The sequence below is a fragment of the Ambystoma mexicanum genome, chromosome 7p (assembly GCF_040938575.1).
Source record: "Ambystoma mexicanum isolate Mex_15411 chromosome 7p, UKY_AmexF1_1, whole genome shotgun sequence".
Lineage (NCBI taxonomy): Eukaryota > Metazoa > Chordata > Amphibia > Caudata > Ambystomatidae > Ambystoma > Ambystoma mexicanum.
This window is the reverse complement of record NC_090939.1, coordinates 878,309,863-878,335,775: the sequence shown is the minus strand read 5'-3', so window position 1 is coordinate 878,335,775 and position 25,913 is coordinate 878,309,863. Positions and strand designations below refer to the sequence as shown.

General features: G+C 44.2%; 1 protein-coding gene and 1 long non-coding RNA gene across 3 annotated transcripts in view; one reads left to right on the top strand and one right to left on the bottom strand.

Annotated features, from left to right (window-relative positions):
* Positions 1–677: 677 nt before the first annotated feature.
* The window catches only part of MAP3K15 (mitogen-activated protein kinase kinase kinase 15), a 1,358,420-nt gene continuing 1,333,184 nt past the window's right edge, over positions 678–25,913 (bottom strand). Inside the window, exon 29 of one of the 2 annotated variants that reach the window (XM_069637110.1) lies at positions 678–1,125. In XM_069637110.1, the coding sequence (XP_069493211.1) occupies positions 1,011–1,125 (115 nt within the window). In that variant the 3' untranslated portion in view covers positions 678–1,010. Of the gene's footprint in view, positions 1,126–23,885; positions 24,332–25,913 lie in introns of those variants that run through there. The other variant, XM_069637109.1, reaches the window with a different exon arrangement.
* The window catches only part of LOC138526401 (uncharacterized), a 309,600-nt gene continuing 300,330 nt past the window's right edge, over positions 16,644–25,913 (top strand). Inside the window, exon 1 of the long non-coding RNA XR_011283570.1 lies at positions 16,644–16,707. This is a non-coding gene — a long non-coding RNA (uncharacterized lncRNA). The remainder of the gene's footprint in view (positions 16,708–25,913) is intronic.

Sequence of the window (25,913 nt, the reverse complement as noted above, 5' to 3'; positions counted from 1 at the left end):
CATGCGGTGGGCACGCTCGCATCAATCGACCCCTACAACACACGCTTTGGGCCCTGTGTCCAGATGCCATGAATGCAGCAGAGATTCCTAAGAACCATCTAAAATCAATGCTAATTTGGTATTCAGGGTTGTACCACTCTTTGAATTTACATGTAGTGTCACTCCCTCTGTGGCGTGTATAGGCCCCCAGGTCTCACGCGGGGATGAAATCAGAGTCTTCATTGAAAAAACAATCCACACAGTGTGCGAACAATGATGTGACCATGTCCTATCCCAGGAACTGTAAGCCTGGGTCCGAAGCCTGGATCCGGTGAGGGTCTGGCTTTGGAAATGTGATGAGGCAGAAATATGCTGAGGTGGGATAATGGCCTATTCATTATTTTATGTGCTTGTCCGTTTGTTAAAATACACATTTGTAATTGTAGTATCTGACTAATCCCTTATGTCCTAAAGGGGAGTGAAAAGGTTAATCATTACCACTAACAGAAACGTAATCTCACTTTAACAGATGTCTTGGTTGCCTTTCTTTGTGGTTGTCTGGTGAATAGTTTCTATAATGACTTAAGTGACAGGTGTCATTTTACAGAAAAGAGTTGAAATGTGAACATTGCACCAACTTTCAAAGTGTTGCTATGAAAGCAAGGTTGTTTGTTATAATAAATACACATGCAGACACATTTGAGATTTCAAACATTTAATTGTTTACACTGTTTCCTTATTTTACATGAATATTTGCCATTGTAAACCAATGCCTTGAGTTTCCACTAAGTTTTTATTTTTCGTGTCTTGTATGAGAACTCGACTCTGTCAGACTTCTTTCAATACTGTTTGTGACAAGGAAGAGATCATCTGAGTGGATGGTGCACAGTTTAAGCTGCATTCTATTGTACAGTACTACTTCATTTTGTTGCTAAACATACTTACATTCACTGAGTTTTGCAAAAAGCAGAAATCTATATACATTGTACAAAAATGAAAATAATTTAAGAAATGCTTGGAATGTATGGATTTTACTGGTTCACAATGGTAGCGTTGTAAGATGTCTGATATTCAGATTGTAGTGCCTCGCCAAGCGATTTTCTGTACTTCAATATCGCTTTCCAGATTCTGCAAAGAACTCCACCTCTAAAACAAAATTAACAAAAAGATGTTATAAATAATGGATCTTCTATAAAGTCAATTTATACTGCACTAAATATCGCCTTGTACACAATTCCTGTACAAAATGCCCTGTCCAAAAAAGGTTCTCATTATTTTCTAATGACGTTCAACATTAACAAGACTAGTTTTTAACCCTATTCCATGAGGGTCTATCTTTACATTTCCACTTCTGAATTGACCCTAAATGTCAGAAGGAGCATTTTTAAAAGGGGCCTGGTGCCAAATCTGACCCCTCCAAAAAAGGATTCTATAATATACAAATGCTCAACAATTAGACGTCCTGTCCCTTCAGACCCAGAGCCAAAATGGGCCAGAGACATTAAAGGAGAGTGCACCTTGTCGAGAAAAGGGATGGGGAACAGGAAGGACCTCTCTGCAGCAATTGTGGGGACATCCAAATCTTGGCTGAGGGACAGAAGGGCAAGCGGTACAGAAGGGTAAAATAATGTTTTCATAGATGAGGAATACGTGGCCGGGCACAATCCATTTGAAGAACAAGTTACTTAAAAACTGGTCTGATGGTGAATAAAAAGATAATACGTATGAAAGAGACCTGAGAGCACCTGTGTTGGTTTGTGGCTTACTGGAATGTGTCTTCTGGCAAGCCATGGAAATGCAGAAAGGTGACCTTTTCGAAATTCCAAAGCATCTACTGTTAATTTGTATATCTGTCTGAGTAAGACTGGTGTGTCTTATTAAAGTGTGACCCGGGTGCTGTTCAGTGCAGCGCTTCAGGGGACTCCTACTCTTCTTGTATCTGAAAATGGTGCCCTTGGTCTGTTTTCCCTGCTGTGCGGCTCTCCCTTACTCTTTCTTCTTCTTTCTCCCTTCCTACCCTCGCCACTTGATTTCTGCCAGGTGTGATCCTTTGTCTTTTTGTGTTGTATTTTTATGAGTGGCAGGCTGACTTGGGATGTATGTTACTGACAGAGCTATTAGCTTAGTGAACACATTTTGAAGTGGTTAGCTGATACGGTACAGGACCCCCGTTGCATGCCACTTTATGACTTCAGAAACCTTTACAACTTCTGTTGTTCACGCTGTATACTACTTGTTTCCTCTTTACAATGGTCAATAAAATAGATTTATAACAAAGACATTTTGGGGGAAGGGGACAGCGACTGTCCACCTGGAATATGTCTTTTTTTTAATACCCTTTTCACTGTGTCCCTAATCAAGGTCTAATTCACGCTCAGATCCTGTATGTTTTCACCGTCACCTTCATGATTTTCCTTTTAACCTGCTCCACCCACTCCATTCTTCTTCTCTCTGTCTTCTTCATCCCCTTCCATTTCTCATCTTCTCCTTATTATAGGAAGTTTTTGCACCAGTAGATTTCATCGAGGTAGAAATCATTGCATTGTTTACAACGAATTTTGCCGCAAATATATCTGTGGGGTGGGTTTGGGTGAATAATTAATGTAGGGGGCTTAAGGGATTGAGATGGTCTGCGTGGGGTCTCCCCTGCATATATTTGCAGGAAAATCTTCCAGTAGAACAAAAAAAATTAAATGATTTCTACTTCGATGAAAATAATTCTAAGAAATCACATGGAACCTTCTCATTGACCACTTTGAAGTGCCCTGGCAGTGGCATCAGTCGGAGCCCTGCCAGATACCCTGGCAGTAGAAGAAAAAATACTGAGTTAACAGGCACAATTCTGGACACATTGCAAGACATACTGTACTGGACACGCTTGAGCCCACTGCAAATGTTATCAGTGATAAGGACTGGCCAGGCCAGGCCTAGTTGAATTGTGTTTACATCTCTTTCTTGCACTGTCTGAGCAAACCTTCTCCATGGAGGGGGCTGTAATAGACAGCGTTTCCAGTCGGAGAGTACATGTTCCCAAACGACCCCCACTTTCGCCCCCCCCCCGAGCCATCTGACCGTCTACATTCCAGATCGAACCCTGTTCAATGAGCTCTGAGGGAGAGGAATATAGCTCAGCTAGTCAAAGTGGTTGTTCTGGGCAACTGTGTGTGTGCAGCAGTTTGGCGTTGAAATCTTAGCTGTTCATTCTTCTGAGGTTGACACTTTGAAGCCTTTAAAATAGATTATAGGAACAGTTTTTATTTAAGCACTAATGGGGAAAGCAAAGCTACAATCATACGCTTTTTGCATAGCCCGTTTTTGTACGGGTTAAAAAAATATATTTGGCAAGTTATGTTATCACACTTTATGTAACATTGCAAGTCAGCTCTATAAAACCGACCCTTATTTTAGTTCTTGAAATCAAAATATTCCCAACTAATTGATTTTGCTGCACAAATAGAGATGCTAAAGAATGTGGACAAGTGGCTAAATAGCCTTGGCTCAACTCCCTGCTTCAACACTTAACCAAATAGTGTTAATGAGCAACTAATTTGCTCTCACTGTGCCTTGCCTTTCAAAAGAGGGAAGGGAGAAAGGATGCTGGAAGGACTGGGGTGCAGCGAGCAGTGACATCAGTGACCACATGGGGCGAAGGCAGGCAGGGAACAGGAGTGCTGATTAATACAAAAGGAGCTGCAGGCATGCAGGAAGAATGTTCATGGTGGACTGACTTTCCAGAAAGAGGAATATTAGGCAACTACCAGCTAACAGTGCCTGGAATTCCATAGTACTGATTGGCTGCGCCAGTAGAAAGTTCTGAAAAGGATGCCAATGTATTTTACATTACTGTGTCTTTAAACTGCTGGGCTATTCTGCATGCTCGTCCTCAGCACTAAGATGTTAAAAAAATTGGATCAACAACATGCAAGTCAGTCTTGATTTAGCTCCAAAGAGAGTAGTCAAGCCCAATCTGCATGCATCTTTAGTAATGGCAAAAACAAGCAGAATCAATATGGACTGTAAAGCAGCTCATAAGCACTTCCAATGGTCATGAAGTGTCCGCACAAGGATTTCCATTGTATTTCATGACTCAGTCCCCGGGGATCCCTTATTCAGGTGGCCAGGGAAGGGTCAAGCTATTGGATCCTGACCCTTGGGGTGGTCAAGAGAGGGAGGATCACCTGGCTAGGGGGTGCTCGAGGAGTGGGGAACAGACACCGGAAGGTGAGACATGCTATCCCCCATTTCCTGACAGTTATTTACCTCATATTCCCTCTACCTTTATGGGATACTACAACTCCCATAAATCCCCTCTTTTCCTAATCTGCCCAACTACTGAGACAAAGTATAGGAAGACTGAGACTAGGAAGTAGCATTTACTGGTCTTGTCCCACTAATATGGTCAGGCACTCAGTCACAATCACACACACTTGAAATTCGTGGACTGATTTTCAAATTATAAAAGGCGGAGCACAGAAATGACAGGGAGGAAGTCAGGGGCCAAGAAGGAAGGAAAGCTGGATGGCGAGACGGAGCAGCAGCTGAGAGAATGGCCAGGGAGAACAGGAGGCCGAGGCACTGACAGGCTTCGAGTTGAGGCAGGAGAAAACGTGGCGAGGGAGCCGTTTCTCCAAGAAGCTGGAAGAGTTCATAGAAAGTAGCTGAGAGGCCAGCTAGTCCCTTTACTCCATGCACCAGCAAGCTGCTCATTTTCTAGCCTGGGCCGTGAGGCCACCCAGGAGTGTCTGAAGGGCATGTGGGCAGTACCCTGACCTCAATGAGTTGAAAACTGAAGGACACGCGAAAGCAATCGCAACCAGTGAGTTCAAAGAAAGGGAGAGCCCGGTTTGTGATACATGTGAATGTGAAAGCTACAGTGTTACACGCAAGGCTATGCATTGAAGGGTAAAGACACTGAATTGAAAGCTTGAAAGTATTTAGCTGGCGAGGGAGTCAATGAGAAACAAAGTAACGGAGCAGTGCTGTGTGAGAAGTAATGTTGTTGAACGCTCTGTAAAAGATACAAGACTAGTGAATAATGAAAGTGAAATGTGTTGAAAGCCATTCAAGGGAAGAGCATGAGGGAACGAGAGCGTGCAGAGATTCGAGAGGCTAATGTGAAAGCAAATGGACATTTTTGTGACATGAGGAACAGAGTGGCCGTGGGCCCGTCCTGATGAACTATATGCTTTTGTGAAAAGAGGAACACAGTGGTCAAGGACCCGTTCTGTGAAACCAAGTGCAAGAGGCACGCATGATAAGAAAGCAACCCTATTTTCAGAGTGGTCATGCACAGGGCTGAAAATACTGCGCGGGTGCAAAGGTCTCTGGCAAGGTGATAATAAGGCCCTTGCTGTCAGAGTGACCACTCCGACCTTGTGGTTGCAAAGGTCTCTGACAGGTGAACATTGTGAAAGAGAAATACAAATGTTGGAAGGGAGTTTTCCCTGAGCTCTGAGAAGGGGAGCTGTTTGAAGCCGGGTGAGGGAAGCCTGAAAGAATCCCTTGAAGAGAATTGTGTTGCATATTGAACTGACATTGAAATAGGCAAGGAAAGACTAACAGATTTATGGGAGATCTGTGAACTGTGCAAACTACCCACCTTGAAGGAACTTTGTAAGAACCCTGTTGAACTGAACTTGGGGAAGGGAATGGTGAGCCACTTTCATTACCATTCTGACATTCTTTTAATACACTCTTTAGGTTCATCTATTTTCCAACACTTAGTTATTGTGAAACATGAGGGCAGGTATAGCTTTATGACACAGACTGTTACCTTTTCTTGACTGACTGACTTGGACCATTTTATTTTACTTTGATGGTCGAGACTATTATAGAATTAGGGCCAGTTAGGAAGTCTCCAACACCAGTTAGACCTAATCAAGGTGTTGAAACTTGTACCTTTTGTGTCTGTGTCCTTACTTGTGGTACCATGCCTGCCTCACACCACCCACCAGATATGTTAAGCTAATTATGCTGCGTTCCAGTCATATATTCATTCATACCAAAATATCAACTCAACCTTGCAATAATCAACAGTTTATTCACTATCAAAAGAAAACAATAAGAAACATTGTATCTGACCTGTGTAAATAATACTGATTTAAAGGAAGGCAAAAAAACAGTAGTATGATGGTGGTCTCCACTATAAATATAAAAAATAGAAAATGTGAAAAATAGCTTCATCTTTTTGCATCACTGGTGTGCGTTATCCTATTAGAAGCTTGTTAAGATGGATTTCTGAACTTGGACCTGGAGGGGCAGAGGTTCAGAAGGCCAGCCTAGTTTCTTGGAACAGGGTAACCTCTGGACAAGCCAGACCAATCAGGGTAGCGATGGCGGTGGTTAAGACTAAGTCTCAAGAGGGGTGAGGGTGACGGAAAGACTTCAATGAGCACACAAAGCAAGGACACTTACAAATTACTCCAGACAGGTGTTATATTAAAAATATAGACACATTTATTACAAGCCCTTTGTAACATCGACCATAGCAAAGAATCCCAATAATACTAAAGTAAACCAACACATCACAATCAATACAATGGGCCTCATTACGACCCTGGCGGTCCGGAAATAACGGTGGCGGTAAACCCGCCGCCACCGTTGTTTCCGGACCGCCTGATCCCGACCCCTGCAGGCGGGAGGTGATGTTCCCGCCAGGTCTGACCTGGCGGGTTTAACACCTCCCGCATGCAGGCGGACGAGGAAACACCGGCAGCATTACAAGATGCTGCCGGTGTTTCCATGATCCCGATTCCCATTGAGTCCCATAGGACTCAATGGGAATGGGGATTTACACTATTCCGCCTCTGTGATTCCTGGAAAACCGGGGTTGTAATGCCCCGGTAATTCCGGGAATCACGGAGGCGAAATGGTAATACGAGTCCGGCGGTAACCAGGCGGTTTTACCGCCGGACTCGTAATGAGGCCCAATATATATACAAGACCGCGGGGTCTAAGGAGTTAGGAGCACGTATTATGTAGACCACCTAGATGGGGAGGAAAACAGGCAGTGCAAGTAATTATTAGACCCAGTTCGACATCCGAAATACACTTAACTAGGACGAAGTCCGAGCCCTACAAAGAGAGGAGCCTTATGCTCAAAAGTACCTGCATGCGCTAGTGCCAATGGACAAAGGAGGGCCTCTTCAAGGATATCAGGATAGTTCAGGAAGGTGAATTAAGCGATGCAGAACAAGTCCCCACTACTCAAGCAAGGCCTCCACTGGTGGGCAGAGGCAGGGTGAGAGTGCAGGATGGTGTCGCTATTTTGCAACAGCGGTAGAAAAGAAACGGGCTCCTGCGCGAGGGGCCACCGGTTCGGGTATGGACTACTCACCGGTCCCCGACTCAGGCAGACCCAGACTTCTCCAGTTCAGTTCACTTTGCTGGCAGGTTCAGCTGCGATGATCAGGACGTCTCGACACCGTGTAGATTCTGCATAGCGGGATGCAGGGTAGAGGGTGTCCCAAATGCAGCAGACGTGCACAGGTTGTTACCACAGCAGGGCAACAAGGCAACCACGTTTACTCTGTTCCGGGTGCACTCGTCTCACTTCAGACCTGGGAATGCCAAGTGTACGAATTCGGTGTGAGGGTGCCGTGGACGTAGAGCAAGCAGTAGACCAAGTTTCAAGGGCTTCCCCGAAATGGCGGCGGTGACCGAGCAAAGCGTCCTGCGTAAGCTGGTCAGCCCACTGGTTGGCCCAGGGACACTTCCTAAGAGGCTTACCTGCAAGGTTTGATGAAGGTGCCGGGAATAGTTGATCCCACTATTCCAAAGGGCCAAAGCAGCTTCGCAGACCTTCTAGGACGATCAGATGCAGAGGGGTCTCACAGGACGATAGCAGTTCAGGGTGCCAAACTTTCAGCGGGTCACCAGCGGTTCCCCGACTCAGCTTCTTGTTGCAGGAAACTTGGCTCCTTATCCCTTGTTCGGTGTGAACTCAGGAGATCGACCTGGTAGTGGTGTTTTCAGCCTCCTCTTATCCAAAGTTCCCTTTGCGCCAAAACGGAGAGGGCCCAATGGGAGATCTGCTCACAAACACTCACACCATACGTGGACCTATCACGGACCACAGTGGTCCCAGGCATTCAGGACACTCTAGACTCTCTGGCACCCAGGATGTGTATTGGATTAGACATCCCAGCCCACATCCCGGAGGCACACACAAGGCATGCAGAAGCCCGCGAAAGCGTTGTGTTTCGCGGGAAAGTGCATGACCAAATAAGGACTGCCCCAGGTCGGCTCGACCTGGGGGAAGGTGAAGGGGCAAGACGGTCAGCGGACAGGACAAAGAACCTCGTGGCATGGCCATTTTGGGAGCCAGGCCACCTATTTGTGCCAAACGCGGTAAGCGCGGATACATGGCAAAAAAGGGTTCAAAACACAAGAGAAACGATAGCTGCCACCAGTCCCGTCCGTGACACACTTGCACATTTCATAATAAGTCCAGCGAGAGTTTCTAGGGCCTTTGGAATGACTAGAGACCCAAGAGCGCGGTAATGTAAGCTACGGTGCACTCTTGTATCATGTTGCACAAAAGCTGCAACATGAGGAAAGGACTATGGGAAATGAAGTCTCCCAGTACTGACTGTCTTAAGGGCATTTCAGTTTCCCCATAAGAATTGAGCGAAAGCCCAGAGGAGTGCGGCCTAAGGCTGCGCTTCTCTAGCAAAGTCTAGATCAGGGTGTAAAACAAGTGCAAAACGTTTGGGGTTGCCACATGGAGGAAAAATTACATACAATTATTAAATCTTTCCTAACACTCGCCCCTCCCAGACTAAGGACAGGGGGAACTAATCTTCCCCTGGATGAGTTTCTTGTTCAGGTCGGTTAAACTTTCTGGACAACCCATCAGCATTGCTATGTTGGACACCTGGCCTATGCTCAATAGTGAAGTCAAAGCCTTGCAGATTTATGGACCACCTAAGCAACTTTGGATTCTCTCCCTTCATGTTCATTAGCCACTTTAAGGGCTTATGGTCAGTTTGCACAGTGAAGTGGGTCCCATAGAGGTAGGGCCTCAGCTTCCGAAGGGCCCACACAACAGAGAAACATTCTTTCTCTACTGTAGACCATCTGAGCTCTCTGTCCTTAAGCTGACAACTAATGAAACCAATAGGGTGTTCCTTACCCATCTCATCTACTTGTGATAGTACAGCTCCTATCCCAGTGTCAGAGGCATCTGTCTGCACAATAAAAGGTCTTTCGTAATCAGGGGCCCTGAGAACAAGGGCCTGGCACAAGGAGTATTTTAAGCCATTGAAGGCCTTCTCACACTCTTTAGTCAAAGTTACCTTCTTGGGTTTCTTCGGAGTGGTGAGAGCAGTCAGAGGGGCAGCTATGGTGCCATAGTCTGCCATGAAATTTCTGTAATACCCCGTGAGTCCTAAGAAGGCTCTCGCTTGGGTCTGTGTAGTGGGGGTAGGCCAGTATTGTAATGCTTGTACTTTACTGGGTAGAGGCTGTATCCACCCTCCACCTACTTCATGTCCAAGGGAAACCACTGAGCCTTGTCCAATCTGGCATTTATGGTCAAGTGGGCTTTCTGAAGAGCCTGTAACACAATCCCAAGGTGTTTCATATGATCTTCCCAGGTGGCACTGAAAACTGCTATATCATCCAGATATGCAAGACAGAATTCATCCAACCCATTCAACACATGATTCACAGGCCTCTGGAAAATGGCAGGTGCATTCTTCAACCCAAAAGGCATTACCCCGAACTGGTAAAGACCTTCGGGAGTTGAGAATGCTGTCTTCTCCTTGGCATGTTCTGTGAGGGCTACTTGCCAATAGCCTGCAGTGAGGTCAAACGTGCTGAGGTACTTGGAGGCACCCAAGGTATCCACCTGCTCATCTGTTTGAGACTAAGGGTGTGCGTCTGTCTTGGTGACAGCGTTCAGAGCCCTGTAATCCATGCAGAACCTCAATTCAGAAGTGCCTGCTTTTGGAATCAAAACCACAGGGCTGGACCAAGGACTACTAGAGGGTTCAATCACCCCAAGATCTAACATTTTGTTGACCTCCGTCTTAATGTAAGACAGTACTTTGTCTGACATCCTGTATCCCCTACATTTGGTAGCTACACTGTCTCCTGTGTCTATATTATGTTTCACCAAGGTGTCAAACCACCAGGGGACTGTCAAACCATGGGGGAAAATTGCCTAAGCAAACTTTTCACCTCAGTCTGCTGATCAGAAGTCAGGTGAGGGGCCACTCGGACACCCTCAAAGGAGCTATCTGAAGGACTGCTTTGAAACAGGTCAGGGAGCAGTTCAGACTCCTCTTCCTCAACATCGGAAGCCAATAGCAGTGCTGCGAATTCGACTCTTGGGATGAAAGCCTTCAGCCTATTTACGTGGAACACTTTTGGAGCCTGTCCAGGCCTTCCAAGGTCCACTAAATAGTTTACCTCGCCCAGGGGCTCCACCACTGTGTAAGGGCCTGACCATTTATCCTGTAAAGCTCTAGGCCTTATGGGATTCATGATCAGGACTTGCTGACCAGGTGTGAAGTTGATGAGGGAAGCTTTCTGGTCATACCAATGTTTCACCAGGGCTTGTCCTGCCTTCAAATTGTCACTAGCCAGACCCATCAGGAGTACCAGCCTTTTTCTGAGCCCTAACACATAGTCTACTACGTTGGTAGTAATAGGGGGAGTGGGCATCTCCCATCCCTCCTTGACTATGGCTAAAGGTCCCCGCACCGGGTGACCAAACAGAAGTTCGAAGGGGCTGAAGCCAACACCCTCCTGTGGTACCTCTCGGTAGGCAAACAGTAAGCATGGTAAATGAAGATCCCATTTTCTTCTCTGAGGTTTTTCCAAAGCCCCAATCATACTTTTTAACGTTCTGTTAAACCGTTCCACCAGATCATTGGTCTGGGGGTGGTATGCGGAAGAGAACTTGTAGGTGACCCCACATTCTTTCCACATAGCCTGCATATACTTCGACATGAAGTTGCTGCCTCTGTCAGACACAACTTCTTTAGGGAAGCCAACCCTAGTAAAGATGAGCTTTTGCGACTGACTTGGCAGTCACAGTTTTCAATGGGATGGCCTCAGGATATCTGGTGGCACGGTCGACCAATACCAGGATAAACCTATTGCCTGAGGATGTTTGGGGGTCAAGGGGACCAACAATTTCGATCCCTACTCTCTCGAATGATACTCCCACAACTGGGAGTGGTACCAATGGAGCTTGAATTGTTGAACCACTCTTACCAGATAACTGGCAGGAGGCACAACTCCTGCAGTGACTTTCTACTTGCACCCCCATCTTGGGCCAGTAGAAGTGCATGGATAACCTTTTCTTGGTCCTCTTAATACCAAGGTGACCAGCAAGGGGTACTTTGTGAGCCAGCTGCAGGAGGAAGGGTCTAACAGCATGGGGAACCACCAACCTCCTATGGTCTCCTTCTGTAGAATCTGTGGCTCACTATACAGGAGTCCACCTTCCCAATAAATCCAATGCTTCCCAGGAGGTTCACCCTCAAGCTGGGAACAGGCCTGTCTCCTTAGGCCTTCCAGAGATAGGCACTCACGTTGGCCTTTACTGAATTCTTCCCTGTCAGGACCACCTTCTACTAACAGATCGTTTAGTTCAGGATGGTCGTTGGGGTCAAACACTTCAGGCATCACCACCTCCTCGTCAGGTCCGGGTGATTGACAAACTACCTCCACCGCACTGGTAGGTGAGTTAGGGGGAATATTCTCTTTCCCTCTTCTTGGTTTCTTGACTTCTTTAGCCTTGGGCTTCCCCTTTGGCTGGGGTACAGCATTGGTCTTGGCCAGTGCTGCCCTTGTTTGAGACCTTGTGCAGGGTCTGTCAGCAGTATCTCCCACAAGCCCTAAAGCTCTGAGATCATTGCCCAACAAGACCTTTCCTGGGACACTCCTCTGAATGCTCACTGGAATCCAGACTGCTGTACCATTGATAGTAAGATTCACAGGTATTACTGGGAACATGGGAGGTGGGACGGCAGCCAACTTAGTGGGCATCAGAGTAGCTCTGGCAACTTCCTCTGAGTCTACCAAGGTAGAATCCACTACAGTGCGGCTGCACCCACTATCCCTAAGAGCTGGAGTATCTACTCCATTGATCAGCACACTGTCTTTAAAGTATTGCTTGGTGTTATCTGGAATCCTAGCATAACCCCCTGTGACTATAGGCTCCCAGGAACCCAGGGAAACTAAACCTACCTCAGCTTCTATCCCACTGGGGAAGGAGTCTGAGGAGAAGGTTGCTCCGGTAATCTCTTCTTCCTCATAGGAGGAGAAGGCCAGATTAGCAGAGTGGACCCCCAAGGTTTTGACCTTACATCTGGGATCCCCCTTCACGTGGTCAGTTGCTCCACAAGCAAAACAAGATCCATTGGGTCTGTTTACATAGGGAGGCTTATTATAACCAGAGTTCTGTTTCGGAGGCTGACCTCCACTACCCTGTGAGTTCTCTTGTGTCTTACCCTTATTTTTCTTTTTGTGCCCCTTTTGGGAAGAAGATTTATCAGTTTCTCCACCCTCCTTATCTTTTGACTTTTTCCCTTCCTCCTGCTTACCAGGATGAGTCTTGTCGTTATGGGACACTCGATGTGACACCCATAAATCTGCTGCAATGGCAAAGTTCTTAGGATCTATGTCCTTTGAATTTGCCAAATGCTGCTTAAGATCAGGGGAAGAAGATGCAAAAATATGTTCCAGCATGACAAGACTTATCATACCTTCAAAGGTAGAAACTTTATAACCTTCGGCCCAGCCAGTCAAGTTTTTTAAGGATTCAGTTACAGAAGATACCCAAGTAGCACCTTCTTTTTTCTTACATTCTCTGAATCTTTTTAAGTATTGGGCAGGAGTTTTTCCAAACTTTAAAAGGAGAGTCTGCTTCAACATAGCAAAATCTGCTCTCTCAGCCTTCGACATTTCCATAATGGCACTGCAGCCAGAATGGGGCAGTCTGCTAAGTAACCAGGCAATTTTATCAGCATTGTCAACTTGTTGAACTTCACATGCATACTCAAATGTATTCAGCCAGTCCATAATGTCCTTCTTTTCCTCATACACACTGAGCAGATCTTTTGGAAACCTTGGATGAGAGGAGGCCCCAGACCCATGTCCAGGACCCTTGGATACATTGGCAACTTGGAGCTTGGCCAGTTCCAACTGGTGATCCATGTCTCTCTGCCTGTTCGATTTTTAGTTTGGCCATATTGAAATCAAGCTCCTTCTGCCGAAACAGCAGCTCTTGCTTCTTGAATTCAAGTATGGCCTCCCCATCAGCACTGGCAGAGGAAACGTTGGACATTTCATCCGCCCTGTCCTCATGGTTGCTGTGGACCAGTGCAGTGGCAGAACTGTCAGTTCTACCAGTGAGAGCAGCCCCACCTCCTTCTGCACTGTCCCCTGAAGCTATAGCGCTAAACTGAGCTTCTTGCCACACCATGATTCTTTGGATCATTTCCATTTTTGTGCCTTGCGAGGAGACACCTCTTTCAGCACACATCTTTTTCAATGTTTCGGATTTAGAAGCATTTAAAGTTAACAAGGTACTTGTTTCCATACTGTTAGATAGGACTATTGCCTTTAAAAAGTTATACTACGACAATTCACTACGTGTCCTGTTAGGAATAACTTGAAATGCCTTCGCTCGTGCGCAACACTGGATACCTTCTGTCGTATCCCACCGCTGTACACCAATTTGTTAAAATGGATTTCTGAACTCGGACCTGGAGGGGCAGAGGTTCAGAAGGCCAGCCTAGTTTCTTTGAACAGGGTAACCTCTGGACAAGCCAGACCAATCAGGGTAGCGATGGCGGCGGTCAAGACTAAGACTCAAGAGGGGTGAGGGTGACGGAAAGACCTCAATGAGCACACAAAGCAAGGACACTTACAAATTACTCCAGACAGGTGTTATATTAAAAATATAGACACATTTATTACAAGGCCTTTGTAACATGGACCATAGCAAAGAATCACAATACTAAAGTAAACCAACACATCACAATCAATACAATTTATATACAAGACCGCGGGTCTAAGGAGTTAGGAGCATGTAATATGTAGACCACCTAGATGGGGAGGAAAACAGGCAATGCAAGTAATCATTAGACCCAGTTCAACATCTGAAATACACCTAACTAGGAGGAAGTCCGAGCCCTACGAAGAGAGGAGCCTTATGCTCAAAAGTACCTGCACGCGCTGGTGCCAATGGACAAAGGAGGGCGTCTTCAAGATTATCACGCAGTTCAGGAAGGTGAATGAAGCGATGCAGAACAAGTCCCCACTACTCAAGCAAGGCCTCCACTGGTGGGCAGAGGCAGGGTGAGAGTGCGGGATGGAGTCGCTATTTTGCAACAGCGGTAGAAAAGAAACAGGCTCCTGCACGAGGAGCCACCGGTTGGGGTATGGACTACTCACCGGTTCTCGACGCAGGCAGACCCACAATTCTCCAGTTCAGTTCACCCTGCTGGCAGGTTCAGCTGCGATGATCAGGACGTCTCGACACCGTGTAGATTCTGCGTAGCAGGATGCAGGGTAGAGGGTGTCCCAAATGCAGCGGACGTGCACAGGTTGTTACCACAGCAGGACAACATGGCAACCGCGTTTACTCTGGTCCGGGCGCACTTCAGACCTGGGAATGCCAAGTGTACGAATTTGGTGTGAGGGTGCCGTGGACGCAGAGCAAGCTGTAGACCAAGTTTCGAGGGCTTCCCCGAAACGGCGGCGGTGACAGAGCAAAGCGTCCTGCGTAAGATGGTCAGCCCACTGGTTGAACCCTCCGAAGAGGCTTACTTGCAGGGTTTGATGAAGGTGCCGGGAATAGTTGATCCCACTATTCCAAAGGGTCGGAGCGCCTTCGCAGACCTTCTAGGATGATCATATGCAGAGGGGTCTCGCAGGACGACAGCAGTTCAGGGTGCCAAACCTTCAGCGGGTCACCAGCGGTTCCTCGACTCAGCTTCTTGTTGCAGGATACTTGGCTCCTTATCCCTTGTTCGGTGTAAACTCAGGAGATCGACCTGGTAGTGGTGTTTTCAGCCTCCTCTTATCCAAAGTTCCCTTCGCGCCAAAACGGATATGGCCCAATGGGAGATCTGCTCACAAACACTCACACCATAGGTGGACCTATCACGGACCACAGTGGTCCCAGGCATTCAGGACACTCTAGACTCTCTGGCACCCAGGATGTGTATTGGGACCAGACATCCCAACCCACATCCCGGAGGCACACACAAGGCATGCAGAAGCCTGCGAAAGCATTGTGTTTTGCGGGAAAGTGCATGACCAAATAAGGACTGCCCCGGGTCGGCTCGACCTGGGGGAAGGTGAAGGGGCAAGACGGTCAGCGGACAGGACAAAGAACCTCGTGGCATGGCCATTTTTGTGAGCCAGGCCACCTATTCATGCCAAATGCGGTAAGCGCGGATAAATGGCAAAAAAGGGTTCAAAACACAAGAAAACGATAGCTGCCACCAGTCCCGTCCGTGACACACTTGCACATTTCATAATAAGTCCAGCGAGAGTTTCTAGGGCCTTTGGAATGACTAGAGACCCAAGAGCGCGGTAATGTAATTTATGGTGCACTCTTGTTTCATGTTGCACAAAAGCTGCAACATGAGGAAAGGACTAAGGGAAACAAAGTCTCCCAGTACTGACTGTTTTACGGGCATGTCAGTTTCCCCATAAGAATTGAGCGAAAGCCCAGAGGAGTGCGGCGGAAGGCTGCGCTTCTCGGGCAAAGTCTAGATCAGGGTGTAAAACAACAGCAAAAAGTTTGCGGGTTGCCACATGAAGGGAAAATTACATACAATTATGAAATCTTTCCTAACAAAGCTCTTCACTGGTGTTGAGGCAAGTTTGGTGAAGATTCCACCTAGATTTTGACAGAGAACAACAGGAAGAAGGTACTATATTGGTATTGTAAAAAAGGCTGTATCTAAACGATTTCATGAACAAAAAGTTCTAAAAATGCTACCACCAAAGGTTCGAACACCAAAAGTTTGAACCTTTGGTGGTCGCATTGCAGGTAAGTAAAACAAAAGAAAAGACTGCGGGGGTGTACCCCGCAACACCCCACTCACTATACTGTGCTAATACTTCCCTCCTCTCGTTGAAAAGGCTAGATCCCCTTTTATTGCAGTTACCAGATACTGGATAATAAATGATACATAAGGAATAGCATTATGAACGTGCACAGGAGATTATATTATGTTATTTATTTATTTGAGTGAGTATTCATTTTTAAGATTGATTAATGGCTAGAATAGAATTCGCAGGACTTTTATACATATTTGTAACATCTTTTACTTTGGGGTAAGCAGTTTACAAGAAGCAATCGTTCTGAATGGCCTGTTAAAAGTATTAATACATTATTTCTTAGTACAAAAAATGTGAGAAATAAAAAAAATGGGAAGGCTCCAATATCTCATAATAGGTCTTATTTTGAAAACAGTACACATTCGCCCAAATATCCATGCAAGCATGCGAGAGAACACACACTAGATCTGAAGTTTTGAGCAAGTTTTGAACAATATGAAATAGGGCATCTGACTTAAAGGCAATACATCAAAAATGGGGAATGCTTATCAGTGAAACAGATAGAAGAGAGACAGGTGCACAATATGAACAGAAGTTTACAGTAAATGTGAAAGAGATCATGTATCTCATTGCAGGTGGGATTATCCCGTTGAATTGGAGTTGCTTCGAACTGAACAAGAGGACATCCACAGTATGGTAAGGTACCAGTGTATTGCCCACTTACATATGGAAAATATGAGAATATCGATGAGTTAATGCCATGATTTGACATAGAACTAAAAGATGCTGATTTGAAATGACATCCATAGTATGTACACAGTAGGGAAAGGCACCAGTGGGTTGGCCATTTGCATATGAAAAATATGAGACTATAGATGGGTTGATTACATAATTTGACATCGAACTAATAGATGTTTTTATTTTGACCCCCTTTTCACCCGATATATATGGAGGGGGAAACCCTCCCGCACCACCCCTTCATCCATTATACACTATATCTATCCCATATATATATATATATGTATATATATATATATGGAAAAGGGGGTTGAAATAAAAATAAGTTGACATTTTAGGGGGTTGAAGTAAACGGGGCAAAGTAATTGTATAATCCCTTGTGATCAACACCCAAGGCACCATATCTTTTTGGAAACCTATGTACTGTCAAATATGAAAAGTAACCAAGAATAACATATACAAATGGAGTTTTCAAAACAATAGAAAACAGTGGAAATGTAGTTACATTTCCTATTTATAAAAACGTACAATCTATAAATGTTGTAATTTCCAACATTAAAGTCAAACCTACCATTAAACAGAAAAAAACATTAAAATAAACATTACAAAAAATGAAAACAACAGTTAAACTAACAGTGGATAATCTTAACTCACCTTAAAAAGAGGTATCAACAAAAAAACCATCAGAACACATCTCAGTGCCGTGTTTATTACATTAACTGGAAACCTACACTTATGATCACCTTAGGCTGTCTGATGAGAAAGATCTATGTGACTTTGAAGGCTAATGCATTATTTCATCTCCTCATATTTTCAGTTAGTCCAATAAATGGTATTATTTTGCGAATGTATTTTATGACCTTAAAATATACACCCATAACGAAGTTACAGCACACAAGCTCACAACATACAACCACAATAACACCTTCTGTTGAGTCACATGAAAAATACACCTAAAATCACATGCTACATTATAAAACCTCAAAACATACATTTATAATTACATATCAAAAGAAACAATATTTACACTTTATACTAAACGACCTCAACATATAAAACCATAATCACACCATATACTACATAACTTCAAAATACTACTGCCACCAAACCTTACATTAAATAACAACATAAAATAGACACACAATCAGCCTTCTATTAATACCTTCACACCATACACCCATAAGGTGACCTTATATTGAATAACCACAAACTTCCCCTGGCACTCTGGTGTGTATTTGAGAGGGTTAGTAGGATATAGCGGGAATAGGTAAAGTGAGAGTTGTGATGTCCTGTTGATAGTTTCAGTTCGGTTTGCACCGTTCACTGAGCTTAGGTGTGATTTTCAGGTTGGTGCAATTCCCATGTTCTGTTGTGCAAGGTTATGTGCTGTTTATATGTTGTTGTAGTGTGGTGAAATGCATGCAGATTGCTGTGCAGAGATGTAGTTGTGAGTTTCTGTAGAAGTGTGTGTGAAAAAATGAGGTTTTAGAGTTGGTTTTTCTAGATGGCAGCCTTAACTTTTTTCATTTTTTTCCAGTAGGATATAGATGTGTTTCTTCACCTCCTCTTCATTTGGCTGCTTTGCTTGTTGTCAAGAAAATATCACTGATATTTAATCTGGTTTTACTTGCTTGGGCAATGCTATGACATAATTTGGATAATGTCTGATCCAATTAATGCAGTGTTCTCATAGTCACTATGGGCCTCATTACGAGGCTTGCGCTCCCCTAATGAAGGGGCCCAGTCAGGGACCGGCCCCCTTCATTACGGGAGCACGTATTATGAGGTTCCCTTTGCGGGACCCGGATCAGATGTCTGGTGAAACCAGATGTCTTTTCCGGGTCCCACGAGGGGAAGAGGGAGGCAACAACGGGACACTTGTAATGTGCCCGTTGTTACCTCCCTCCCCATTCCCATTGAGCCCCATGGGGGCTCAAATGGGAATGGAGAATGGTTCCTGCAAGGAGGACTTATCGGGTCCTCGTATGTCGGAATGACCCGGTAAGTCCCTATTGCAGGAACCCGATAAAGGAGCCTGGTTTGGAGGCAGCCATGGAGCTAATAGCTCCAAACTCGTAATGAGGCCCTATGAGTAGTATTCTAGTCAACATATAGGTTTGTCTGATAGTCTTGTTGCTCCGTTCTATGGTCGAACACACAATATTTTGACTATTTGTTCTTTCCTTCTTTCCACTTAATTTCTCTATGCATTTATATTCATGTTGGCCACTGTGCCCCTCATTGCTGTATGGGATTTTACCAGATATGTCCAGCAGCTGTGTTGCTTATTATTTTTCTATCCGTCCTTTCATCTGCTAACATTGTGTTGTGATAAAACTGTTGTCTGTTTTTCCTTTGTATTCTTATTGCGTGGATTTATTTTCACTTTGGAGTTCAGTCGTTCTTCTCTTCACTTCCATAGGCATTGTGGCTCAACATTATTTTCAAATTGCTTTGCTTATATGTTACAGTGGTTCCATATGTGAATGTATACACACACTGTATACTGAGAACGTGATTTGAGGTGCAACACGTGTTGTTGTGTGTGTAATAACTACGCCACCTTGCTGAATGCTGTGTTTGGTTTAACTTTTCATGTTAACTTTATTTAGGGTGTACCCATACATTCGAAGTACACTCAAGTGGCTAGGACCCTACCGATACCAGCAATCCTGACATTATTCCTTCTTAGCAACCCCTCTAAATCTGCATTGTTGGCTTTGTTAAGGCATCGTGAAGGAGACACAGACTTTAATTCAACGTAAAAAGGGTTGGGGGGGGGGGGAGGCCTGTCTTGCCCTATGCTAAAGTGGGATTTCCCCAACAAACTGAAACTAAGGATATTCTGTGTCAGGAAGTCCCAAAGTAAATGCTTGTCTGTGTCCAAAACATATACTTGCCCTCACATCTACTTGTACATAAAGTGTAGGGATGTCAGCGTCAAACTGGAAAGTGTTCACCTCCAAGTTCAGAGCTTCTTCCAGCTCTGGGTTGGAAAAGGAATTATCTCTTCCCCAAGATTCAAGATAGTTTTCCTTATAAGTCACAATAACTGTTCACAGCCTCTTCCAGCTCCTGGCTTGCAACAGGGTTCCCTTCTTCAGGCTTCAAGACGGTCGCAATTCAAAAAGCGGCTCCGTTCCCCAAGCTTTCAAGTTCTTTCAGTGTCTTCAAAATTCAGTTACCTGTGATAAATCCCGGCTCCTCTGTTTACTGATCATAAGGTTCACAATATGAAAGTTATTTTCACTTGAAACACAAATCTTCCAATATCTTTGATTGCCAGTTTCTTGTAACACAAAACTTCCTTTTATATTCAATAGCCATGTGTCCTCGGTCTAGGCGCAGTTGTTTTACTGCACGGCCCACCCATTGCAGTTCATGCAACCGATACACATTATTTGGGGCTCTTCATCAGTTCCTTTAAGCGCATGATGCCACTGCTTCCATTCTACAGTGGAGCCTGATTCACTCGCCTGCCAGGTGAAAAGATTTCTCTTATCCCAATTTCTCATGTGGTTTCTCCATAAGGGTTTGGCTACCTTTCATCTGTTAAGGCTTTCCTTCACCCACCAGATTTGTATCAATATTCGTTTTTTACTTTTTCTCAAGCTGGTCACTGTTTTGCATTATGATTCATTTGTTGCTTTGGGCCAAGTTTATTCTTAAAGTTCAATGTCTTTCAAACACATTCATCACATCAACTTTCTTCCTTATCGAGTTTTAAATCTTTCAGGTTGGTATTAAAAATTACTTAAAGTTCAACAATTCATACAGGCTCGCCGTTCCCAGGCCCTCATCTCTAGGCAGACTCACCGGATTATGTGTACGGCGGTTCTACGAGTCTCCCGCCTGCCACGTTTCAACTTCTCTGTGCGGCATCTAGCATCTGTGGTTTATTGGCATTCGCTGGCTTCGCTTCTTTCACAGGCAGGCTATCAGCGGGTCAGGCACTTCCTCGCGGGTCCTCTGGCTCTCATCTGATTCACTCCAGAAGTTCAGCCTGGACCTCTGCCTCACACTGTATCCTCCTTTCTCTGCCTCAACTCTGCACTCCCCTGTATTCCTGCAAACCTCTGGCCTCTGCGCACGCCACCGATTGTGGCTCCGGCTCTCCCAGCTGTCTTCAGCCACTCTGACTCCTCCTTCGTGGGTCCTGGGAATTTTAAAGTCATACGGCTACCACGGTTCCCCTTGCAACATTTAAAAGCAGATGCCCCTGAAACTGACATTCCCAATAGCACGAGGCGGGAAAAGGGCCTCTAGCCGCACAACTAAGGCTGCTACCTTTACAGATTGTGGACGTTTGCCATATGATGAACCTTCATTTCCAAGATCCCAATTCGGAATCTAACTTAGAGTCTGATAAAGAATGTGACACCAAGAAAAGAACAAATGGCTAAATAGGGAAACTGCACAACGAATCCCAGAGGAAATAAGGAGGTCACTCCAGGATGATGTCCAACCCATCTTTAATCCACACTGAATCCTCATCAGAATACCATCACCATAATATCGCCATCAGGCACCAATGAGAGATCACTTTGAAGGAATTAGAAGAATATTACGAACAATGGATACATGCTATAGCACTTTTTCTGCTCCTGAAGAAGGGAACTAGAGTCCCGAAACACGTTAAGGTATACGAAACATATATGTAATGGTCAATATACACTGAATATTGCACTAACTTTTTGTTTGGAACTGGACAATTGAATAATTTGTTTTTCATTTGTTGATTTGTGAATAAGAATGATGTACATGAATACATTCTTTGTAAAGAAAGCTTTTGACAAGTATATATGAGATAATGAACTAAACACCTGGTCTAAAGGTAATTCACTCTCACCTAAGGAATACAAGCGGTGTGTCCACTTACTACTCTACTCTCTACTCTTTATCCTAAAAATGTAGGGGCTAGACACCCTGTAAGACAATCGCTTATTGTTTGTCCTTTGACAATACACCTGAGTGTGAAGGGGACGCGAGTGTTCCACAGCCTGTGGACACTGTTTTTTCTTGTTCTCATGACATTCACAACCTAGTGTCAGGGTTGTGTTCCTCTCCTCTGCACCTCACTATCATTCTAGACATCATAGTAAGATACCTATATAATTATAGGTGTGCACCAGTGTCACTGTTCTTTCTCTTGATTTTAAAGTTCCCCGCCAGACTGATTGGTCTTCTCACAAATAGGCCGCTCACTGTCTTTGTGGAAGTCCCTTTTCGATGTTGTTGTTCGTCTTGTCCTTTTGCCCGTCCCAGTACCCAAGTGGTGTTTGGTACTCTTCTTTGTCCCAGTACCAAAAGAGTGTGTGTGTGTGTGCATGTGTGTTTGTCAGGATTGGTAACACCCTATAAAGGCCTGGGGGATATTTGATTACCTATGAAAGGGAATTGGGGGATACCACGTCTCATCCAAGGGTGCCAAATCCCCACTCCCTGAGAATTCTCCACCCAGTTGATCCTCCTTCGCATATCCACTGCCAAGGTCTTGATCCAAAAGTGATGCCCTTTCCTTAGCCCCCTGGGAGAAGGATATATTGAGGAAAGAGGTGAGGACGCCCTCAAGTGTCCTCACATCTTCTACTTGTTTGACCTCATCTTTGGAGTACTTGACAGTCTTTTACATTTGTGACGCTACATTATTTAAACTCCAATTCCTTGTTTAACCCTACATTGCATCTACGTTGGCTGGTCAAGCCTTTGTTTTTAACTGTCTGGAATCCAGTTTCAACAGCATACATTCTATTACCAGCTTTAACCTCCTCCCACCCCCACTTCCACTCATATCAGATCCACATCATTACTGATGGGAACATCCCTCAGGGCCCAGATGACATATTGCTTTTGATTTGAGAATGCACCATGATTTCTATCTCTGGTGACTACAGCCATCTATCTTTAGTCCTTCTCAAAGTCCTCTATTTTGGTGTTTTTAGAAAGATACGGCATCAAAGCAATTCACCCAATGATATGCATCATTGACTCTTTCAGTGTAAGGACTTCAATACTTCCCTATGGAAATTAGGACATATGTTGGATCTAGGAGTGGCTATCCAAACCTTGTAGCATGATAAGTTTATCCCGCTCCATTATTTTAAAAACACTGGTGTAGCTATTTTAATGAACAGCGCCTTCGATGCCATTTCCCTTTATTTTCCCGAAACCACTTTGTAAGTATTCATGCCCATGTGGGCCCAAATGCATCCTTTAGCACTGATTTAAAAAAAAGTGTAGTTTCAGTTACTTTAATCCCTCAGCTTTTGAAAGGTAGTCTTCACACACAGCTTCCATCTCATTCGACTCTCCCTCGATCAAAGCTCAGGTTTAACTTGCTTTAAGTAAATGTTTTGCTCTGTTATTTAATTGTATGTTGGTGAAGACTGCCTTCTCCTTGAACTTCGGAAACACTAACGCTTGCCCATTGTGCAGATACCATACATGCGGTGGGCACCCTCGCATCCCTCGACCCTTACAACACACGCTTGTGCCCTGTGTCCAGATGCCATGAATGCAGCAGAGATTCCTACAAACCATCTAAAATCCATGCTAATTTGGTATTCAGGGTTGTACCACTCTTTGAATTTACATATAGTGTGACTCACTCTGTGGCGTGTATAGGCCCCCAGGTCTCACGAGGGGATGAAATCAGAGTCTTCATTGAAAAAACAATCCACACATTGTGCAAACAATGATGTGACCATGTCCTATCCCAGGAACTGTAAGCCTGGGTCCGAAGCCTGGATCCGGTGAGGGTCTGGCTTTGGAAATGTGATGAGGCAGAAATATGCTGAGGTGGGATAATGGCCTATTCATTATTTTATGTGCTTGTCCGTTTGTTAAAATGCACATTTGTAATTTTATTATTGGTAGTATCTGACTAATCCCTTAATTATTTGTCCTAAAGGGGAGTGAAAAGGTTAATCATTACCACTAACAGAAATGTAACTTCACTTAAACAGATGTCTTGGTTGCCTTTCTTTGTGGTTGTCTGGTCAACAGTTTCTATAATGACTTAAGTGACAGGTGTCATTTTACAGAAAAGAGTTGAAATGTGAACATTACTCCAACTTTCAAAGTTTTGCTATGCAAGCAAGGTTGTCTGTTACAAAAAATACACATGCAGCCAAATATGAGATTTCAAACATTTAATTGTTTACAATGTTTCCATATTTTACATGAATATTTGCCATTGTAAACCAATGCCTTGAGTTTCCACTAAGTTTTTCTCTTCATGTTTTGTATGAGAACTGGACACTGTCAGACTTCTTTCAATACTGTTTGTGACAAGGAAGAGATCATCTGAGTGGATGGTGCACAGTTTAAGCTGCATTCTATTGTACAGTACTACTTCATTTTGTTGCTAAAAATACTTACATTCACTGAGTTTTGCAAAAAAGCAAAAATCTATATACATTGTACAAAAATTAAAATAATTTAGGAAATGCTTTTAATGTATGGATTTTACTGGTTCACAATGGTAGCGTCGTAAGATGTCTGATATTCAGATTGCAGTGCCTCGCCAAGCAATTTTCTATATTTCAATATCGCTTTCCAGATTCTGCAAAGAACTCCACCTCTAAAACAAAATTAACAAAAAGATGACATAAATAATGGATCTTCTAAAAAATCCATTTATGCTGCACTAAATATCGCCTTGTACACAATTCCTGTACAAAATCCCCTGTCCAAAAAAGGTTCTCATTATTTTCTAATGTCCATCAACACTAACAAGGCTCGTTTTTAACCCTATTCCATGAGGGTCTATCTTTACATTTCCACTTCTGAATTTACCCTAAATGTCAGAAGGAGCATTTGTAAAAGGAGCCAGCTGCCAAATCTGATCCCTCCAAAAAATGTATTCTATAATATACAAACTCTCAACAATTAGTGAGACATCCTGTCCCTTCAGACCTGTAGGATGGTTACCTCTCTGAAACTCTGATGAGTGTAGGATCCCAGTGCCAAAATGGGACAGAGAAATTAAAGGAGAGTGCACCTTGTGAGAAAAGGGATGGGAAACAGGAAGGATCTCTCTGCAGCAATTGTGGGGACATCCAAAGCTTGGCTGAAGGACAGAAGGCCAAGCGGTGCGGAGGGGTAAAATAATGTCTATCATAGATGAGAAATATGTGGCAGAACACAATACATTCGAAGAACAAGTTACTTTCCAACTGGTTTGATGGTGAATAAAAAGATACTAAATATGGAAGAGCCCTGAGAGCACCTGCGTTGGTTTGTGGCTTACTGGAATGTGTCTTTTGGCAAGCCATGGAAAGGCAGAAAGGTGACCTTTTGGAAATCCCAAGGCATCTACTGTTAATTTGTAGATCTGTATGAGTAAGACTGGCGTGCCTTGTTAAAGTGTGACCCCGGTGCTGTTCAGTGTCGTGCTTCAGGGGACTCCTACTCTTCTTGTATGTGGAAGCGGTGCTCTTGGTCTGTTTTCCCTGCTCTGCAGCTCTCCCTTACTCTTTCTTCTTCTTTCTCCCTTCCTAACCTCGCCACTTGATTTCTGCCAGGTGTGATCCTTTGTCTTTTTGTGTTGTATTTTTATGAGTGGCGGGCTGACTTAGGATGTACGTTACTGATGGAGCTATTGACTCTTAGTGAACACGTTTTGAAATTGCTAGCTGATAAGGTACAGGACCCCTGTTGCAGAACCTTTAAACCTTTTGTTCTTCATGCTGTATACTACTTGTTTCCTCTTTACAATTGTCAATAAAATAGATTTATAACAAAGACATTTTGGGGGAAGGGGACAGCGACTGTCCACCTGGAATCTGTCTTTGCTTAATAACCCTTCTCACTGTGTCCCTAATCAAGTTCTAATTCATTCTCAGATTGTGTATATTTTCACCGTCATGATTTCCACCCACTCCATTCTTCTTCTCTCTGTCTTCTTCATCCCCTTCCATTTCTCGTCTTCTCCTTAGTATAGGGAGTTTTTGCACCAGTAGATTTACTCGAGGTAGAAATCATTGCGTTGTTTACAATGGATTTTTCCGGAAATATATCTGTGGGGTGGGTTTGGGTGAATAATTAATGTAGGGGGCTTAAAGGATTGAGATGGTCTGCGTGGGGTCTCCCCTGCATATATTTGCAGGAAAATCTTCCAGTAGAACAAAAAACATTAAATGATTTCTACTTTGATGAAAATA